General features: G+C 47.5%; 1 protein-coding gene across 3 annotated transcripts in view; it reads right to left on the bottom strand.

The window, feature by feature from the left end:
• The window catches only part of WWC2 (WW and C2 domain containing 2), a 163,139-nt gene that overhangs the window by 22,195 nt on the left and 121,886 nt on the right, over positions 1 to 19,058 (bottom strand). For 2 of the 3 annotated variants that reach the window (XM_061177545.1, XM_061177546.1), the window contains 8 exons: positions 18,959 to 19,032; positions 14,802 to 15,044; positions 9,232 to 9,321; positions 7,771 to 8,390; positions 4,423 to 4,552; positions 3,623 to 3,703; positions 3,443 to 3,529; positions 944 to 1,136 (listed from right to left, as the gene is read on the bottom strand). In XM_061177545.1, the coding sequence (XP_061033528.1) occupies positions 944 to 1,136; positions 3,443 to 3,529; positions 3,623 to 3,703; positions 4,423 to 4,552; positions 7,771 to 8,390; positions 9,232 to 9,321; positions 14,802 to 15,044; positions 18,959 to 19,032 (1,518 nt within the window). The remainder of the gene's footprint in view (positions 1 to 943; positions 1,137 to 3,442; positions 3,530 to 3,622; positions 3,704 to 4,422; positions 4,553 to 7,770; positions 8,391 to 9,231; positions 9,322 to 14,801; positions 15,045 to 18,958; positions 19,033 to 19,058) is intronic. The other variant, XM_061177547.1, reaches the window with a different exon arrangement.

Here is a 19,058-nt window from a genome sequence, read left to right as displayed (position 1 = left end):
GCCCTCCACGTGTCAGGTTCCACATCCCCAGATTCAACCAACCACAGATCATGTAGTACTACAGTGCGAATTTAGTGAAACAAAAAAAATCTGTGTATAAGTGGACCACAAAAGAATCCCAGGGTTGGTTTTTAGATTGGGATTACGGTTGACCCTAGAACTACACGGGTTTCAACTGTAGACTGCAGTGTTTCTTGAACACCTGGGCGCACCTCTAGACACCTGTGTTTGAACACCTTATGTAACTTTACTGGTATGTAATGCTGCTCTGGTCATTGTGCACAATGATGTGTTAAACTTGCTATTAGTTACGTGTGAAGTCTCCTGCATTAGTATTTAAATATTCTATTGCTCTGAACAGTAACACTTAAGTCTTCCTAGAAGCTCTAACACCATGGCTGGGAGAACGAGCTGAATGAAGGAACTAAGTGTCCTGCTTAAATCTGTAACAGTCAATTAGGTGTGGGATGTCCTTTTGATATCTATCCATCATTGATGAGCTGTGTGACCCTGGATACATTACTTCTCTAAGCAGTTCTTCATCTGAAAATAGGGGTCATCATACCCTTTTCATAAGATTGTCAAGAGGATTAAATGAGATAACGTATACAAAACACCCAGCACCAGGCTCGTATTGGGAATAATAAGCATACTCCACAGTGATGGTCATAACAGAGGCCTAAGTTCTTCTTTATCTAAAGGTTAGAAATAAAAAGTAGATTTTACAGAGAATCATAATTTCTAAGCAAATTTGAAAGGTCTGGAATAAGAGAATGGTAACCAGAAACCACTACTTCAGATAAAAAATGAAACCACTGTTGGGTGGGTCTGAGGCATTGGGCAGATTGGTAGAAGTATCGAGGCTGGCAAAACAACAACTAGAAAATTATTCTCAGAATATCCGATAGTGTTATCTGATGATGGAGATGATGAAAAGTCCTACCAGGCACTCTTCCCTTTGGTGTTTACTGACAGAGCACAGATCCACCCTCAGTGTCTTTTGCTGCAGGGCTGTCTGGGAGATGGCCACTCTGAACACATCACTGAATAACAGGGACTCCGCGGCTGGATGGACTTTCGTTCGAAACAGACAGCTGACATCAGTTGAGGAGGGAAGCAGAGCAACTCTAAAGTATCTGCAAAGAACAAGGATGAGATGGATTTCACTGGTTCAATTATATTGGATTCACAGCTGGTGTCTGAAATTATCTGCCTGGGAGAGACACGGACTTCATCTCAGCCCAAAGCTCTGCTGCCACCATGGTCGTCATGCTCAGGGGCACAGAGGCTCTGTTCTTAACCCGCCGGTGCTCCAGATCATGCAAGGCTGAGCCTGCCGCCCGCCCCGGGGCTGCAGCAAAGGCACGTGGTAGGGAAGTGAGAGGAACGAAGACCACGGGGCAGATGGATTTACATCCCACCTGCCCGTGTCCTGACAATTCCACAGTGACTGCCATCTGAACCTGGGAAAGCAGGAACACACCAAGTAGACACGGGTGACTTTGTCCCAAAGAACACTCATCCTGCATATTAAACAAGAACTGCCGATGGTCATTCCCCAGGAATGGAATACATTATCCTACTAGAGGAAAAGAAACGCTAGTAGCACATTGTTAAGAAAATTTAAAACAGATGAATTTTAACAGTTCAAAAAAGTCACTGCCTAGCATCTCAGAAGTCTCAGATATGACAAACTGTTTTATGCTTTGTCATATTTAGAGGAAGAGTCAGAGAAAAACAATAACTTCTACTACTACTTTATTTATTTATTTTTTTACTCTTTTTTTTTAAACATCTTTATTGGAGTATAATTGCTTTACAATGGTGTGTTAGTTTCTGCTTTATAACAAAGTGAATCAGCTATACATATACATATATCTCCATATCTCCTCCCTCTTGCGTCTCCCTCCCACCCTCCCTACCCCACCCCTCTAGGTGGTCACAAAGCACCAAGCTGATCTCCCTGTGCTATGTGGCTGCTTCCCACTAGCTATCTATTTTACATTTGGTAGTAATTCTACTTTAAAAGTGAGTTTTCTGAGCATGCATTACATGAGGACTCACAATTCCTGGAAACAGCACGAGGTATCTTCTTTTAAATCCCAGAAAGAGAACACCCATTAAATCCCTCCCCACTCCCCCCATTTCCAGGCTTTCTAATTCATATTCTAAAGAGCATCTTTCTCCAATTATAAAAACTGTAAATTCGCATGAAGAACTGAGGAAGGCCATATTATTTCTATATTTTGTATCAACATTGATTATGGAGATTCAGCATTAAAAACCTAGTGGACCCTGGGCCACAGTCGTTAAGGCTGGAGATGCAGCAGAAGAAATCTTCTTTCCCTGCCTTCATGGAAAAGCAACAAAGGGAGGTATTTTAGAGAGGCGGGCGGGAGGGACGGGATTTTCTGTTTCTCCAGACTCAGTTCGCCTTGTCCCGGTGGCCTAACCACTTACACCATCCTCAAATGGTTCCGAGGGAAGAAGGTGAGGTTTTACAGGGTTAGGAACCAAAGGCATAGGGGAAGGAAGGTTGGGGTGCTTCTCCTCTCGTTCTGCTGCTGGGGAGGGGGTCGGGGGTCACTCACAGAGACCCTGTGGCCGCCGCCAACCCACTGACGGATCAACTCTGCTTGTCGTCATTAATAATCAAAAAAAAGGCTTGACGTCAGGAGAAAGAAAGAACGATTCTGAGGATATTTCATGCTAGTTGTCGTCTTGAGCAGTGTCAATATTTAGGCCAAGGCTTTCGTTACGGGTTTAAGAACACGTTGCCATGCACTCAGGAAGGGTCAGGCCAGGCAGACAAGCGACCACAGGGAAGCCGGGAGCAGAGGCCCTGTCGTCGCACTCTGGAGGGCACCTGTGACTTCCTGTGTGTGCCCTGCTCTGGCAGAGGCAGGACGTTTGCCGGCGGCCCCATCCCGACATCAGGGGCTTCATGCAAGTTCGTGTTCTTGGGGAATTCTGTAGTTTTGCCTGGACTTGTGGGTTGGCTCTCCCTGTTGACACATTCGATCCCTGGCGGACCTGTCCTTTCCCTGACAGGCCACTCGAAGGTTTAAAGGCTGTCCACAGCGTGCTCCGAGGTCTCAGCATACTCGTCAGGAGGGAGAAGTCACGCATAGGATCGCCAGCCGGTCCTCCCTGAATACTACTGACAGGTGTCCCTAACCTCAGTGCTGGCAAGCGGGCTCTCTGGGGTGATCAAGCCACTCCCCCATATGCCCTCCCTCCTCCCTGCACGGTTCGTAAAACCAAAGGAGGGGACCGGCCCATATCACCCCCTCTTCGCCTTTATCTAGTGCTGATTAAGACACAATCAGCCCTGTTATGTCTTTCCCACATCGTCACTTGGATGAATTGCTCCATTATGATGCAAAATTCTCATACGGACAATTTTAAGTTCTTTGATTTGTTCTCCACAGATTTTACTTACACTTTTGAAGTGTGAGGTATCAGGAAGGCATGAAGATTGCGGAGTTGTGCTACAATCACCATGAAACTTGACCTTTTTGCATCGTATCTGTCAAAAGAGAAGCTGATGAGATAAGGAAGAGCACGGGCCACGCGTCACCGCATGGAGTCGAGACGCGCCCCTTCCTGTGCACAGTCTCACCTGAGTCCGATCTGCACCTGGGCCGTCTCCATGACGGCGACGTCCTCCTCACTGTACAGAACATCTTCGACTTCACTGGGCCTGGGGGCAGGGAGACAGCAGGTGCAGGTGAACGTTTGTGAACGGAAACAGGCAGAGCTATGGTTGCTGTCTGCCACTTACTGATTCTGAATGGAAACCTGAGCTAACAGAATTCCTCAGGACTTCACTAGTGGTCCAGTGGTTAAGACTCTGCACTCCCAACGCAGGGGGCGCGGGTTCCATTCCTGGGCGGGGGGCTAAGACCGTGCAAGCCACACAGTATAGCTAAAAACAAAACAAAACAAGAAACAGCACTCCTCTACTAGCCAGTGGACCTGACCCCAGTGCAAGCTCACTTTTAAAAGTCTTGCTTCACCTTGTCAAGAGGAGTCTGAGTCTGGGCCTTGAGTGGGGATGACTTTCTGGTGCCTGGGCTTCCAGAGCCTCCCCGGGGTGTACGGAACCCCAGATACACCAGGCTTTCCGAAATCTGCATACACGAAACGCTTCATGCGCCAAACAGGCACTGGGCAAGCCCTGCAACACTCTCATTAAAAACGAGTTTACGTCTCTAAGAGGCTCGGCTGTCTTTGAGCACATCGGCCTGTTCCTCATTTCCCTGCTGATGGGATGTCCTGGTATCCCTGGAATTTTCAGCCTGGCACTTCTTTAATGCCTCAAGCCCTTTTCCCCTGCAGAGAGTGGACTAAGGGCAGTGCGCTCCCAGTCTGTCACCCCACGCCCGGCTGCACGGAGAAGGCACCGGGCTGGGTCCTTACTGTTTCACGAAAGCTTCGTAGACCCCGCTGTCCCCAGCCACGGACTCATCCGAGACCGCAGCCGACACGCAAGCGGTTTTCTCCCCAAGCAAGTGGATTCCTCTTCTTTTTGGTAATGATTTTTCCACATCTAGGGAGGGGAGAGTGACAGCACTAATTAGAAGAAGTTAAGTACAAAATGCACACATGGTTTGGTTCTGAGAAATCCAAAATAAACTTTCGACCTGAGAATCCAGGATGCTACTATTCAAATCAACAGAAGTGAAGGACTCCAGGCACTGCGACTTATAAGATTCCTGGTATGCCAGTTATTTGAGAAAGAATCGGCTGTTCCTCTGTCCTGGATATTTTAAGGGAAGGGATCAATTGCACTCTTTCTCCCGGACCCCTTGCCTCCCCCTTCTCGGCACTCGCTGCAGAGAACACAGTCAGGGGTAAGAAACTGTCTGCTTCCCTCAAGTACTGGAAACGTTTCTACAAGAGAGCTTCTAGCGCTCGATGGAGAGAAAGGTTTCCGCCTCTTTTGCTCGACCCTTCTCTCCAGCCTCCATCTCCTGAGCTGCTGCTCTAATAGAAATTAAAGAAAAAGTCTTTGACTTACAGAATTCCTCACTGGCTAATACCATTAAAAACTCTGCGCTACTGAATCTTCACCAACCACCACTTAACTTTTATCTCTGACTCATATTCATATCCCGGCATCCTGCACAGAGCAGGGAGCCTCGTTTAAAGCTGTGTTCCTGTGTAATAAGCTGCAAACCCATGGCGTTATTTCATCCTCAGGCAGGCGAGCGAGATCCATATTGGTATGCGTTTCGCCCCCCTTCTGAGTCATGACTTTACATCTTGTTAAGATGTTTAAGTTTTAAGGCTTCAGATTACAGGATTGATTGTTGCATTTTCCCTTTTATTTCTGGCAGTGGGAATGCTTTTTCCCCCCATGATGATGAAGTGCCTTCTCTCTGCCCACCCCCCCCCCCTTTGTGAGGGGTGAAGGTGATGACGTGATTTATTGATTACCCACAGAAATAACCACAGCAGCCTGAAATTGACTTTGACAATGACAGAGACTGACTGCGGAAGGACTTCGGAGTTATTCCAACTTGATTTCTGCCATCCAGCAGGGACTGGTGCTGGACAGTCAAATGTATATAACAGGAACTCAACTTTAGCTGAACAAGAGTCTAGAGCACTGACGAGGTGACCAGTGTCACTATCGTGAGCCACCAGCCCCCATGCCAAGGTCAGACATCCCCCCCATAGACCGAGTGTCGCTGACCTGGCCTGGAGAGAATTAGTCTTTAGGGTTAAATATATGCTTTCGGTTGTTTTCACATGTGAAACTGAATATTACTTGCAAACAAAGCTCTTGGATATATTTTCCCCTAGTGTGACTTTTTAACAGTAGTTTTCTAACTAACGTGCATTTAAAAAGTTAAAAGTTGTTTCATGGACACTCTGGAGATACCATTCTGCAGGCATAGACCCCTCAGACAGACACGGGAGCAGATCAAGGGTAGGGAGCGAGGTGTCGGACGCTGTGGGAAGCGCAGGGATGTCGGTGCCTCAGGACGGCCAGGCGGGGCAGACCCCGGGAGGTTTTCTCCCTCACCTCCTGCTTCGCCAGCACGCAGCCTCTTTTACTGGCCCCTCCAAACCAACTGAATGTGGACAAGTGGTCGCTAGAGAACACTCCAAGTACATGAAGAACAAAAACAGCTTTGAAATGCTCAAGAACTGTGAGATCCTTCAAGTCCAAAGCACAGAAGGGTGGCATGAAACCCACTCCACTTTCTTCCTTCCTTCTCCCTTGCTCTGTCCTCCTTTCGTGAATGCGGGTGGTTTGTGACCGGAACTGGGTTTAGCAGAGTTTTTGTATTCCTTAGCGTCACACAGTTAATGTTAATTACTGCGAGCTGAGTGCCGAGAAGCAGGCACGGCTGGGTGCTTCAGATGCCTTATGAGAGCACTAACCCTTCCAGCACCCCACGAGGTAGATACTGCCTCGCGCCCAATTTGCAGATGAGGAACAACAAGCCTGAGAGACCGGGTAATGTGCTCGCCAGAACACGCCGGCCTACAGGGCCCCTGCGATGTGAGGGCAGGCCGGGCTGGCTTCAGGGGCAGCATGCACCGGGCCACACGCGAGGCCCCAAGGCAGGTTTGTGCTTTGCTGGAGCCACTAGGTAAGCAGCGCTCCTGTGCTATTGTCTTTGCGGTTATTATTCCAATAACACATCACTTGTTGGCACCTGCCAGGCAGGCAGCACACAAACCACACAGCATCTCCTGCGCTCTGTCTCTGCCCCAGGCCACTGGCAGGCGGTGGTTCAGTCTGCAGTATTTGAAACCACACAAACGAGATGGATCCCTCTACCTCTTTCAACATCTGAAACGGCCAATCAATTAATACTTAGAATTCCTAGGACCAAAAGTACAAAATAAAAATGCTTACGGAAACAGCAGGAAAATCCTTCTAAAGAGGCCTGTCTTCTCCTGCGCTGTGGACGCGCAGGAGCCTGTGTGGCTCTGAGCAGGCCTCCTGGGACCAGCACTGGACTCTGTTTCTCATTTGGTTTGGGGCTGGCTCCTCGGACCCCAGCTGTGATCATTTGGCAAACAAGGTACCATCCCGTTCTCTTTACAACCATATCTAGTATAGTAAAACCTTCTGCCTTGCAAAGGTAAACAATTAAAAATATTAAATTCTCCCCGTTTGGGTCTCTGTGAGCACAGATGCAGCAGTAAGAACTCAGGCCACTGCGCGTTCTTGGGCTGCAACTAGTACCGTGGCCAGAAGAGGGCAGGGTGACACCACGCATGGGAACCGGCTTTCTCCCCATTAACTTTCCGCAGAGAGGGAGAGTCCGGCATGAAACAAAACTCATCGTATTTATACAGAATTCCCACAGCAACCTAAACATTGAATGAACCTTGGTACTAATTAGCTGGTATGCTAATTGCCTTGGTTTTCATCTGTTTTAGGCCCAATTTGAAAAGAAGGTTCTCTTCCCTTTCTCACTATTTCAGAACCAGAACCTATTTGGGAGCACGAAGTACGTTCACAAAGTGTGTTCCCAGGCAGATGCCATACACAGTGGGGTTCTACACAACAGAAGGGATGCTCAGTGATTAAATCTATTAAATACAGAAGGGGATTTGCATTTGATAAAGAAAAAATGTGTAGGTTCATCAATAAAAATTCTTTCCAAATGAAGCCAAAATGAAAAAAGGGCTGCAGAAGGAGAAGGGGGACATACACCCTTTGTTTTCATGGAAGAAGTAACCTCCAGTCGCTCTCCTTGAAATGGTCAAGAGGGATACGTGAGCGCAAGGGTCTCCGTGTACCTGCAGGCCCTTCGTGCGGCGGCTCCCTGGCGCATTCGGTGAGGTCCTTATCCTCTGAGAGGGACGGGGTCACTCCTCCCGGGTCAGAGTCCAGCAACAGCGGATCTTCTCCGAGGCCGATGTCTGCAAAGTGGCTGCTCAATTCACAGTCCTCAAAGTCAGCAGAGAACTGATGGAGAGGGACGTCGTGGGGAGACAGGGGGAACGTGCCTTCTAAGACCAAGGGAGAGCCGGGCGGGGACAGGGAGGAAAGGGAGGACCGGGAGGACAGGGACGTCACGGACTTGGGGGCCTCGGTCAGGGCGGGAGCGTGGCCTGGGGCCGCGGCCGCTGCCCCACAGGGACCGCTCTGGCCAGGCTGGCTGGGGGACTTGGCCACTTCGTGTTCGTGGATGGTGGTGATGGGTCCGGAAGGAATGTAACCACCTTTCTCCTGCAGGAGGAAGTCCAGTTTATACTGATAATCCGGGTCCAGCTGGTCGCCCTGACTGGTGTAGTAGAGCTCGCTGGAACTGAGGGAGTTGAGGGACCCTCTGCTGGACGTGTTCAGAGACCCCCGGCTGGAGGCCAGGGAGCCCAGGCTGCTCCCGGACGACATAGACAGGGTGCTGGCGGAGAGGCTGGGAGAGGAAAGCACACTTGTAAAAACCGGGATGATGTGGAAACCCCTGCCAGCTCCTTCGGGCCGAGAGGAAAGAAACCCAGTGGCACCAAAGAGCAGAGTCAACGACCGGGGTAAGAGAACTTGCTGTCACCCCACACATTTCCATGCTTATTCGTGAATGTTTCCAACCTGACTCTCTAAAGACTCTTTAAGCAGCAATCCTACTCATTAAAAATCATCCCCCTTGTGCAAAAGTTACAAAAAATTTAAAAAGAGATCAAATACCTATTGATAAATCTATCTGCATAAATATCCAGAAGCAACTATGCAATTAAAAAATACAGAAGTGGGAGGGAGGTGTAAACAGCATGAAGGGTTAATGCAGTGACTTTACTTTTAAAGAATCAAATTTTTTATTTTGAGAGAGGAAAAGGCCAGCTTCTAAAGACAAAGGCCCCTGGGCTCACTCGCCTTCCTCCTCTTTCTATGTATATTTCAGGAATGAATCTGTGGCTGTTTTAGGGCACATCTCCCCCACCTTCCCTTTTTAAAAGAAGGGATGACGTGGAGAAATGTGTCATTTTCCTAAGTATGTCCTGATAGTTGAAATACATCTTCTTCCCAACACATTTCAAACATATTCCAAATAGGACCTTGGGGTTCATGAAACAAACAAAAAAAACAAACCCAAATCCCTGCAACTTTAAATTTGGTCATCCGAGTTTTAGTTGTACTAGTATAACAATTTTCCTACTTTTAAGTCATTGAAAATAAAGAGAAAAGTAATCAAAGATGAACTACAACATGCCTGAACGCAGTCAAGAAAAATGTTCCCCTCAAGAACCAAACAGGCTTACTTTTTAAGTTGTGAATGCAAATATGTAGTTAATTTAGTAGTTTCTTCAAGTTTCTGTAGCAGCTCTTTCCTTCGTTCTTCCAATTTCAATCTAGACAAGAAAAAGAAATGAATTTATTTTCACATAACTATGATCAAGCAGGAAAAGAAAGATTCTGAAAGAAAAGAAAGATCCTTATTATTTTCCCCTTGTGAGAGCCAAATGAACTTGACACAGGGAAAACAGAGCCACCTGCCAGAAGGAAAGTGGACAGAACTGTCCACGGCCACTGAGCGAAGGGGAAGAGCTGTACCAAATGGCCAGCGTTACTGAGAACTTGTAAAATTTTGGTATTCTAAAATTTTCTTAAATGGGTAAGAAAACCTCACGCTCTTACAAGTTAGGGAAAGACAGTGGGGAGGAAAAGAACAACAAAAAAACCAAACAAAGGTTAAAGATCCTTCTGCAGGCTTGTGACTTCAGCTTCCGTTACTAAAACATTTGACTGCAATAACAGGGAATTAGAAAAGATCATCTGAGTACTGAGTTTGGTAAGGGCTGTTCCAAAATCATAGTTAGTGATAAAAATTCCAATCTTATTTTGATGAGAATTTTGGCGATTAAGAAACAAATTAGTCCATATTGCCAGTGTGAGCTAATTTGGGCTTAACTGTTTAAGCAAGAAAAAGACATAAAAGTGATTTCCTTTCCCATCGACGGCACCGCTCATCACCTGTACTGGATTTTCATGAAATTTCATCCACATTCAGCTGAACAAGTTTTTATGAGGATTTTTAAGAAAAAAACTGAGTATTATGGAATTGTGTACTTGAGTAAGCCATTTTTAAATATATCAAGCATACTGTCTGTGTCAGGATTTTTAGACATCATTGAAATGAGCAGAATGGGACCCAGAAAACCACCACGGTTTCCGGTCTTACTCATCTGTCCCTAAGGCAAGTCACTTCATCGTGGGTCTCAGCTTCCTCATCTGCAAAATGGTGATTATAACCCTACTGCGTCCACCTGCTAAGGCTGTTCAAGGGGTCAGATGGAGTTACGTATGTGAAAGGTCTCTGCAGACAGCAAAGCCAGTCTCCCGTGTTCAAAGCCTCGGCACGCCCTGCAAGGTGCCGATACAAAAATTAGCTACTCTTCTTTGGAGAAAAATAAAACTTCCCTAATTTTCAACCTCTTTGAAATGTTATGTATGTTTTAGGCAGGGAGGAAACATGCCCATATTTTACTTATAGATATCTATCCTTTGATGCGTCACCAACACAATTTCATTATATGTTAAAATTAAAAAGTAATTCTTGTCATTTTGTTTAGTACTTCAAAGGGTGATACATTCTTAATTCACAGCTTTCAAAGGTGTATTTTGAAAAGGAGTACGGTCCCTAATTTTTTTTAATCTCTTAAATATAAACAAAAACTCAACCAGGAAAAAATATTAATTCAAAGTAGATTAACTGAATTAGAAGGTACATAAAGGTCCAGAGAAAGTCCCCGAATCTACTAAAACCCATGTCTCCTGATACAGGAGCAATACTTTCAAAGTAAGTTTTAAAACCAAGTCCCACACCCACAAATGAAGGCTTTTCTGGTATGGTAAGGAGGCTTCAGGGCAACACAGTGTGCTTCATGCTGAAATTTAAATCCAAATCTTTCCCATTCCAGTCAGTCACACGTGATGGTCCCCCCATGCCCTCCTCTGGTGATGGCTCAGGTGCTGCCCTTCCAGCCCTTTCCCGGTTGCCTTGAACTGAGGCCTGTCCTGTGTTCCCCAGCTGGACCCTAAGCTCCCGGAGGGCAGGCTCGGGCTCTCTCTCCCTCCTCTACCCAGGCTGCCTGGAGAGCCTGGCGCCCCTCCCCGGTCCCCTCCCTGCAGGTGTCTAGATCACATGTCATTGGAAGACGCTTAAAGAAGGCCCTGGGGAGTCACAGAAACCCTGCCGGCAACCCTGTGGCCGTCCTCTGTCAAGCACTCCACCTCCTGTCTCTGACGGAATCAGAGCCTCTCCGAGTGGGAGCTGGTTCCTGGTATCCTTCCTGGGAAATGACCTCCCCCACCTCCTCCGGACCAGGGCCTAGAAGAAACTGCTGAGATGTCAGCCCCTTCGGGAGGGTGCGCCCCTGCCTCTCCTCACCCTTCTCCAGCCCCCGTCCTGCTACTCCTCCTGGGTGAGAAAGACCTCTTCAACCTGACCCCGAAAGACCCCTCCCACGGCCCAGCTGCCCTTGACAAGACAAGGGGGCCCTCGCACCCTCCACCTCTGCCCCCGGTGCCCTCAGGGGGAAAGCTCCATGTCATCTACAGAAGTTCCTTTTCCATTAAAAAATAAATGACACTCATACCCTCCGCCCACTTGCTATAAGAACTTTTTCAGAATCAGCGGCAAAAACATTCATATGATTAAGAAACAAGACACCCTGGCAAGATGCAAGGCAAAACCCCTAAGATTTGTGAAAAAGGAAGGAGCAATGTTAAGATCTTATCAGCCGTAGAAAAGCATAGAGTTTAAGGAATTTCAATAACTGTAAGGAAAGAATAGAAGGGTGTGTAACAAGTCTTTTTTTCATTTGAGGGCAATTTCTCTTTCCCGATGCGCTTTATGACCACTAGGGGGCGAGCTCCGTCACCGCGGGCGGTCCCGCGAGTCAGCGACACTGAGGACGGGGCTGGTGGGCACAGCTCGGGGACTCTGGGAGCTCACACAGCGGCTGAAAATTCATGTGAGTTTAGCTCCTTCAGAGACCAAAATTCAGCAACGACTCAGAATCTCGCCTGAGGCCACCCCTGAAATAATGAGAAACCCACAATGTAAGTGGAAAACAGGATAATTTGGGGGAAGCAGCAAGTGCTTGTCTGACAGGCGTGTAGGTACCGAGAAGAAACGGAGGGGGTCTGGGGTCGGTGAAGCACCGTTTGCTCTGCGATGAAACTAAGTCTGACACAGTGAATGTCAAGTTCCCAGAGGTGTCTCCCTCGACCTCCTGCTGGAGCACTGAGGAAATACACTGCCTGCAGAGGGCTTCTCGGGCCTTCTGGCTGGGGGGGGTGTGACCCTGTTTCAGCTCAGCAGCAACGACAAGCGCAGCAGGAATATCCACAGGCAGTGGGAAGAAACGATGAGGTTGGTGAAGGGTAGGAAAGGGGGAGAGCATATGGGGAGTAAAGTAAAACCACCACCAACAAAGCCCAAAGCCACACCGTGCTGTGCCCACTGGGAAACAAAGGACTCCGTGTGCACTTCGCAGGGGTTCTGCTCTCTTGCACAGGGAATGCTGGGCCGTTTTGCAGCCAAGGATAGCAGTGAGAAAACTGCAAGCTGCTCCAGCAAGAAAGTGTGAGTCCCTCAGCCTTACCCTGCTTTATCATGGGATTCTGCTTTTGGCCGTGGACAGCAGAGAGGAAGCTGGTGTCCATTTTCTGTAATGCTAAATGACTTGACCCTTCCAAATTACTCAGATAGCCAACATATCACAAATATGAAGCATACACATTTCCCTTCCTGCTAAGATCTCAGTCGTGGGAGGTGGGCCCATGAGCGGTCATAAGTCAGAGGGCCACCCAAACCTGTGGATGGCCCCCATTACTCCCTGTGCGACTCAAACCCCACGGCTGGATCTCACTAGATAGAGAATTATTTTGTATAAATATTTTATAGCTCCTCTTCCGGATGAGATCAAGCCTACTGTTTCTGCTGGAATTTTGACAGTTATTATGTGTGCGCAAACAAAAGTATAAAAGCCGAAGTCTAGGCACTTAAACTATATTTTTAACGTTACTTCATTTGTCATTTTTGAAGCTCCAGCCCTAATAAAAAAGACAAACAAGGGACTTCCCTGGCAGTCCGGTGGTTAGGACTCCGCGCTCCCAGTGCAGGGGGCACGGGTTCGATCCCTGGTCAGGGAACTAAGATCCCGCACGCCACATGGCCCGGCCAAAAAAAGATAAGACATCATGCCTGTAAAAGCTGATTCAAACAAAGAAACAAACACCTGTTTTCTTCCTCTCCCAGAAAAAATTTAAAGTCCATTGGTAGGGCCCTTCCCGGATCCAGATACTGCTGAGTAGGACAGCTGAGATGTCAGATGTCCGTACGTTACACGGGTGTAATTATATGACATTTATTAAGGGCGACATAACACAAAAGATCACTGGTGTTTTATCTATGAGCCACACAAAGCTAACCATTTCATCATATTTGCTGATGATTATCAAACTTTTATCCTCGGAATTTAAGAAACACAAACACAGACACTCACATACAGCATCAAGGTAATTCAGGAAAACAACTGAATTCTGCCTTCTCGCCCTTACTTTTTGTTCCTTGTGGTCTTGGTCGGATGGCTCCCTACCTGGCCAGCCTTACTCACACCTTCTAGAGATGTCAGAGCGGGAGGGGAGGAGAAGCAGGGGCAGGTGGGTGATGAGAATTATTTAAGATGGTGAAAGGATGTCATCTGTAGGGGGTTCCCCCTTTGATACTTTTTCACGCTTCCTAAAGCTGTGATGCTGTAGCTATGCGTTATCTCCATCAGCATTTTAACTCACACGGTTAAACAAGTGCTCACACTAATACCTTACCAGGAATGTCAGAGGTTCTTCCCTCCCCCATCTCCTCCACCACCACACTTTTCAAATGTTTTGATATTATGTTGACACACAACCTTAAACATTTATAGAGGACAAGGAATTAGAAAGCAAGAAGCCAAGAAGTTAAAAAAAAAGTGACTGGATTATGGGTGGGTATTTTAAACTTACTCCCAGGTCACTTTAAGTTAGGCAAATGTGAATCTCTTTCCCTTCATTCTGCTCCTTACTTGTTGGCCTAAAAGATGGATGCGCAGTGGTTCTAAAGGGCCACATGGTCTATGGCTGAAACAGGTAAACAGGTGTCTGACCATTAGTCAGCAAGGCCTGGACACAGGGCTGCTGTGCAGATGTCCTCATGGCAAACACACACAGGGGTTCCCTGCTTAAGAGACCAGCTGATCTGCCTACAGAACTGGAGTTTTTAGATTAAGTGATCCATTTACACCTTCCCACAGCAAGATCAGAAAATTGCTTAAAGCATTTTCCTTTATATTTTCTCCTGCTTCAGAGGAGGGTTTCAATTGACAAACAAAATCCAAGTGAACATTTTGTGACCTGGTGAGATATCAAAGGGAGCAAGTTGTCTTTTCCTTGTGAAATGAAAAGCAATAAACTTTTGCATTCTTGTGAGTAATAAACCCAGAATAGGAAGCTTCAGCCGCTCTAACAGTCCAGATAATCTCTCTTATCAGAGTGCAATAGTTTACAGCCACTGTTATCAGCCTCGGTCAGCGATGGACTGCATTCCTGGTTTTCTGTCAACATTCCTTAGTTATTCAACATCTGTCTCAGGCATTTTCACGTTCCCCAAAAGCGTAGAGGAACCACGGGGACTAAGGAGGGTGTGCTTTACTGTCCTACAGGAAGAAGTCCTCAGTCCACTAAGGGCTGAGGCCTCTGAGATTTCCGCAGACCGGGGAGAATGGCCTGAAGGCCCAGCTGAGCCCCCCACGGGCTAGCCGCCCGGGGCCCGGGGAGGGGAACGCACCTCTCGGCCAGAGCTCGGCTGGGCGCCCCCCGGACCGACCGCAGCTCCTCCTCCAGCCGCCGCCTCTCGGCACCCAGGCTCTCCAGCTCGTCCGGGGTGCGCTTCTGGGGCGTGACGAACTGAAGCTCTTTCAGAAGTTCTTCTTTCTCGTTAATCAGCATCAGCTTCTCCTTCTCAACGTCCAGCGCCCCAGGCCAGGCCTCACTGTCCAGTTTCGACAGTTCGATTTTCAAGTTGGCCATACTAAAACAAAACAAGACAAAATGCAGTGACGTAGCTGTGCACGTAGTCAGAAGTCCCAAGAGAGGGAAAACACAAGGCGGGCTACGGGCGGGATTAACCCCCCAGGGACGGGCGTGATGGCTGGTGTGAGGCTCCGGTCCCGGGGCGGAGGCTACACTTACTTCTTATTTGCCTCATCCTCCCCACCTTTAACATCTGAGTAAGCACACCTACCTACCTGAAAAAAGGATGAAGGTCAAAGTACACAGAAGCTTAAAAAGCAGAGGGCCGTGGGCGGTCAGCCCTGACGTGTGCCTGCCTGTGCGAGGTGGCAGGAGGAACGCCCGAGAGCTTCCTTTAAAAAATCTCTGGTAAATGATGCCTGAAATGCATTATTCTAGATCTCGTTCCTCTGGGTAAAGACGCTGTCCCCAGGCTAGGCTGGCAGCAACTGGGGATCAGCCAATCAGGGAAGGAAGAGGGGAGAAAAGAGGGCAGGGGCCAGGCCATGTGGTACCACAGCCAAGTCCATCCCTCCAGGCTCCAGCATCGCCAAGGAAAAGGGGGCAGGGCTCGGCTTCCCCCACCCACATTCTTCAGCTGTGCACTGCGAACTCGCTTCCCGCTCAGGGCCTGCATGGAGTCTACACCATGCACGGGGCGCTCACTGAGCCGGCCCTGTACACACTGCACTGACCTGGTTCTCCTCTGAACACACTTATCAGCGGCACCCAGGGTCCACTGGAGTAACAACAGGTGCTGAAGCGACGGGGCCGGGAGGGGCGGGAGGGGGAAAATGCAGCAAAGGGAACCTTCACCAGTTTCATAATTTTGCTGACCCCAGATTTCACTGCTTCTAGAGCTTCGTACTCAATGGTCAAGTTAACTCCTGATTCAATAAGAATGACCACCCGAATCAAACAACTTGCTCTGTGGCGCTGTGAGGACAATCAGGATTGTTCACAAGGGAAATGGCACTTGGCTGTTTTGACCATAAGCACAAGATCAAGGTAAACTATGAACACAACTGATGTTGGCACGAAGAATCCATATTCCTATTAAAAAATGTTGGATGATTACTCTGGGTATTGTTACAGCGCACACTAGAAAAATGAAAAACAGGTAGAAAAGGGGGGACTTTTTCCTCCCCTTTTTGATGGAAAAAGTTGTAGAAGAGAAGAAAAAGGTGAACAAGAAACGTTGTCAAGGGACTTCCCTGGTGGCGCGGTGGTTAAGAATCCGCCTGCCAATGCAGGGGTCACGGGTTCGAGCCCTGGTCTGGGAAGATCCCACATGCCGCGGAGCAACTAAGCCCGTGAGGCACAACTACTGAGCCTGCGCATCTGAAGCCTGTGCTCCGCAACGGGAGAGGCCGCGACAGTGAGAGGCCCGCGCACCGCGATGAAGAGTGGCCCCCGCTTGCCGCAACTAGAGAAAGCCCTCACACAGAAACGAAGACCCAACACAGCCAAAAATAAATAAATTAAAAAAAAAAAAAAAAAAAAGAATCCGCCTGCCAATGCAGGGGACACGGGTTCGAGCCCTGGTCCGGGAAGATCCCACACGCCGCGGAGCAACTAAGCCCGTGTGCCACAACTACTGAGCCTGTGCTTTAGAGCCCGCGAGCCACAACTACGGAAGCCCGCATACCTAGAGCCTGTGCTCCGCAACAAGAGAAGCCACCGCAATGAGAAGCCCGCGCACTGCAACGAACAGTAGCCCCCGCTCGCCGCAACTAGAGAAAGCCCACGTGCAGCAATAAAGACCCAACGCAGCCAAAAATAAATAAATAAATAAATTTTAAAAACAAAACAAAACAAAAAAATGTTGTCAGGACAAAGAGGGAAGTAGTTCCACATTCTTGTGCCTGAAGTTTCTTGTTTGAGTTAAAAATAAAATTGCCATCTGAAACTGCGCTGCATATATAATGTCCTCCTGATTTTCACCCATCGTCTGCACTTACGATAGATTTAACATCAGCTACTTGTCAGCTTTAACCACAAAACCATAAACAACTGTCTCAATGTACTGGAAAATTAATCATCAAAATGCTAAATAAGCATGATATTATTAGCTTCATTAAGCACATAAAACAAAGGCTGGAGGAGAAAACAGGTTTCAGAGGAACACAACACGCCCCTTATTCAGAATTGAGGAAGAAAAAGCATTTTCAACATATGCATAAACCCTTGAGACTTACCTTCTCGTCAGAGTCGCTAGTAACTTTAAAATAAAACCCCAAATGGTAATAGAACAGCAATGCAACCAAATGGGAAAGAACTAACATCTTAAGTTTTGATGTGACTGAATTAACCTATTGAACTGACAGCAACGATGTAGTGAAGGAAATAACAGCACCTATTACTTGTGGGATCAGGCATTAGGTAGGTCTTGAATTTTATTTGGAAATAGTTTTCTGGGCAAGAAAACATGAAGGTTTCTGGGAACACCTAGGAAGAGAAGTGCTGTGTAAGCTCCACATGGAGCCAAAGTAAAGCAGAAGCTCAAGCTGGCCCAAGGGAAGTCGAGTCTAACCCCAAGGACCCTGGGGCATGAGGCCTGGCTCCCCAAGATTAATTCTGAGTTATGGCCATTCTCCTTCAGAAAACCAGACACCAGAAAACCAGATCCTGGCTTTGTTTACGTCAGAACCTAGGAGTTCTGGCAGCTCAGGAACTGGCGTGCTTATAGCCAGAGGGCCCCAAACAGGCTTCCACATCACTGGGCCACAAAAGCACAAAGCAATTCTCAGTCCTTACTGAGGGCAAAGCATCAGCCTGGCACCTGAGAAGCAGACAATACAGTAAACAAAATGTTTCCTACCCTCAAGCCATTTATAATCTACCTGGGAAATTTTATAGGCATTAAAATTAGCCAAGTGCAATGTTGCTCAGAGAGACTAAGTGACTTGCTCAAGCTCACATGGTTAATGATTTATGGAACAAAGCTTAGGGTTCTTTCAGTAAATCAAAGAACCAAGTAATATTAATATTAGTAACAGAGGCTACCCAGAGGCAAATATTATATTTAGGCAGATCAAATAACAACTCTGTTAAAGCCAGACAACCTCTAAGAACTTTGGCCAGTGACTTTTAAATTCTCATCATCACCAATAATAATGGATATATTTCAGTATCCATCTGATGGGCTTCCTTGTGGTGGGAAGCCACGATGCTCCAGCATGTTCTCAGCTGAAGTGTTCACGCTCATGATAATGCAGGTTTGTCCCGCAATGCCTTCCTAAATAATAAAACAGCAGCATTTTTACACTCTTAAAAGGAAAATAATGAAATGTATCAGTATGACCCTCTCTCTCAGAACAAATTCAGTTCCTACATTATGAAAACCAGCTGAGTCTGTCACCGAGGCAAGGACAGAGGAGTCTCCCAGGCCTTCCCCAGCAGAGTCACAAGGTAAGAAAAAGGTATCGAGGCAGGGCTGAAGAAGAGTTGAAAGGGTCAAGGAGGGAAACACTCCCTGAAGTGAGTGACACAGCGGACACCTCAGCATCCCTTAGGACATCAGCAGGGGGTCTTCCCTTCGAAGCCAAGGAAGGTGCTTGAAGCTATTCACCTTCAAACTCCTCAGCTCCTACCAAGCCCTGCACCCGAGCCACTGTATCACATTTCCATCTGAGAAACCAACCTCCTCACTTTTAATTGTGAGTAAGAAAGTACCGCACAAGCTCAAAGCTTCACCTTCCAGAATGAAGGGGAAAGTTTCATTCCCGCCCTTCTCATTAATTCTCCTTGTTCTTCAGCTTTCGGGGGAGGGGACCCCGTAACCCTTATATTCTAAGATCTGAAGGGTGACCTTGGTAAGAACGGTGGCGAGCGCCCAGCAGACGTCCCTACGTGAGTAAAGATGAATTCTGGAAAAGGAAACCTGGGTGAGCCAGCTGACCACTGACCGCTACCCAGCTCCCCTGCTGTTACCTTCTTTTGGCTTCTTCATACTGGAGGCTCAGCCTGACCTTTTCAGCCAAATTTGATCTACTTCTCACTCCAATCTAGTAAAAAACAACAGGGAAAAAGT

The sequence above is a fragment of the Eubalaena glacialis genome, chromosome 20 (assembly GCF_028564815.1).
Source record: "Eubalaena glacialis isolate mEubGla1 chromosome 20, mEubGla1.1.hap2.+ XY, whole genome shotgun sequence".
Classification (NCBI taxonomy): domain Eukaryota; kingdom Metazoa; phylum Chordata; class Mammalia; order Artiodactyla; family Balaenidae; genus Eubalaena; species Eubalaena glacialis.
This window is presented reverse-complemented; position numbering and strand designations above follow the sequence as displayed.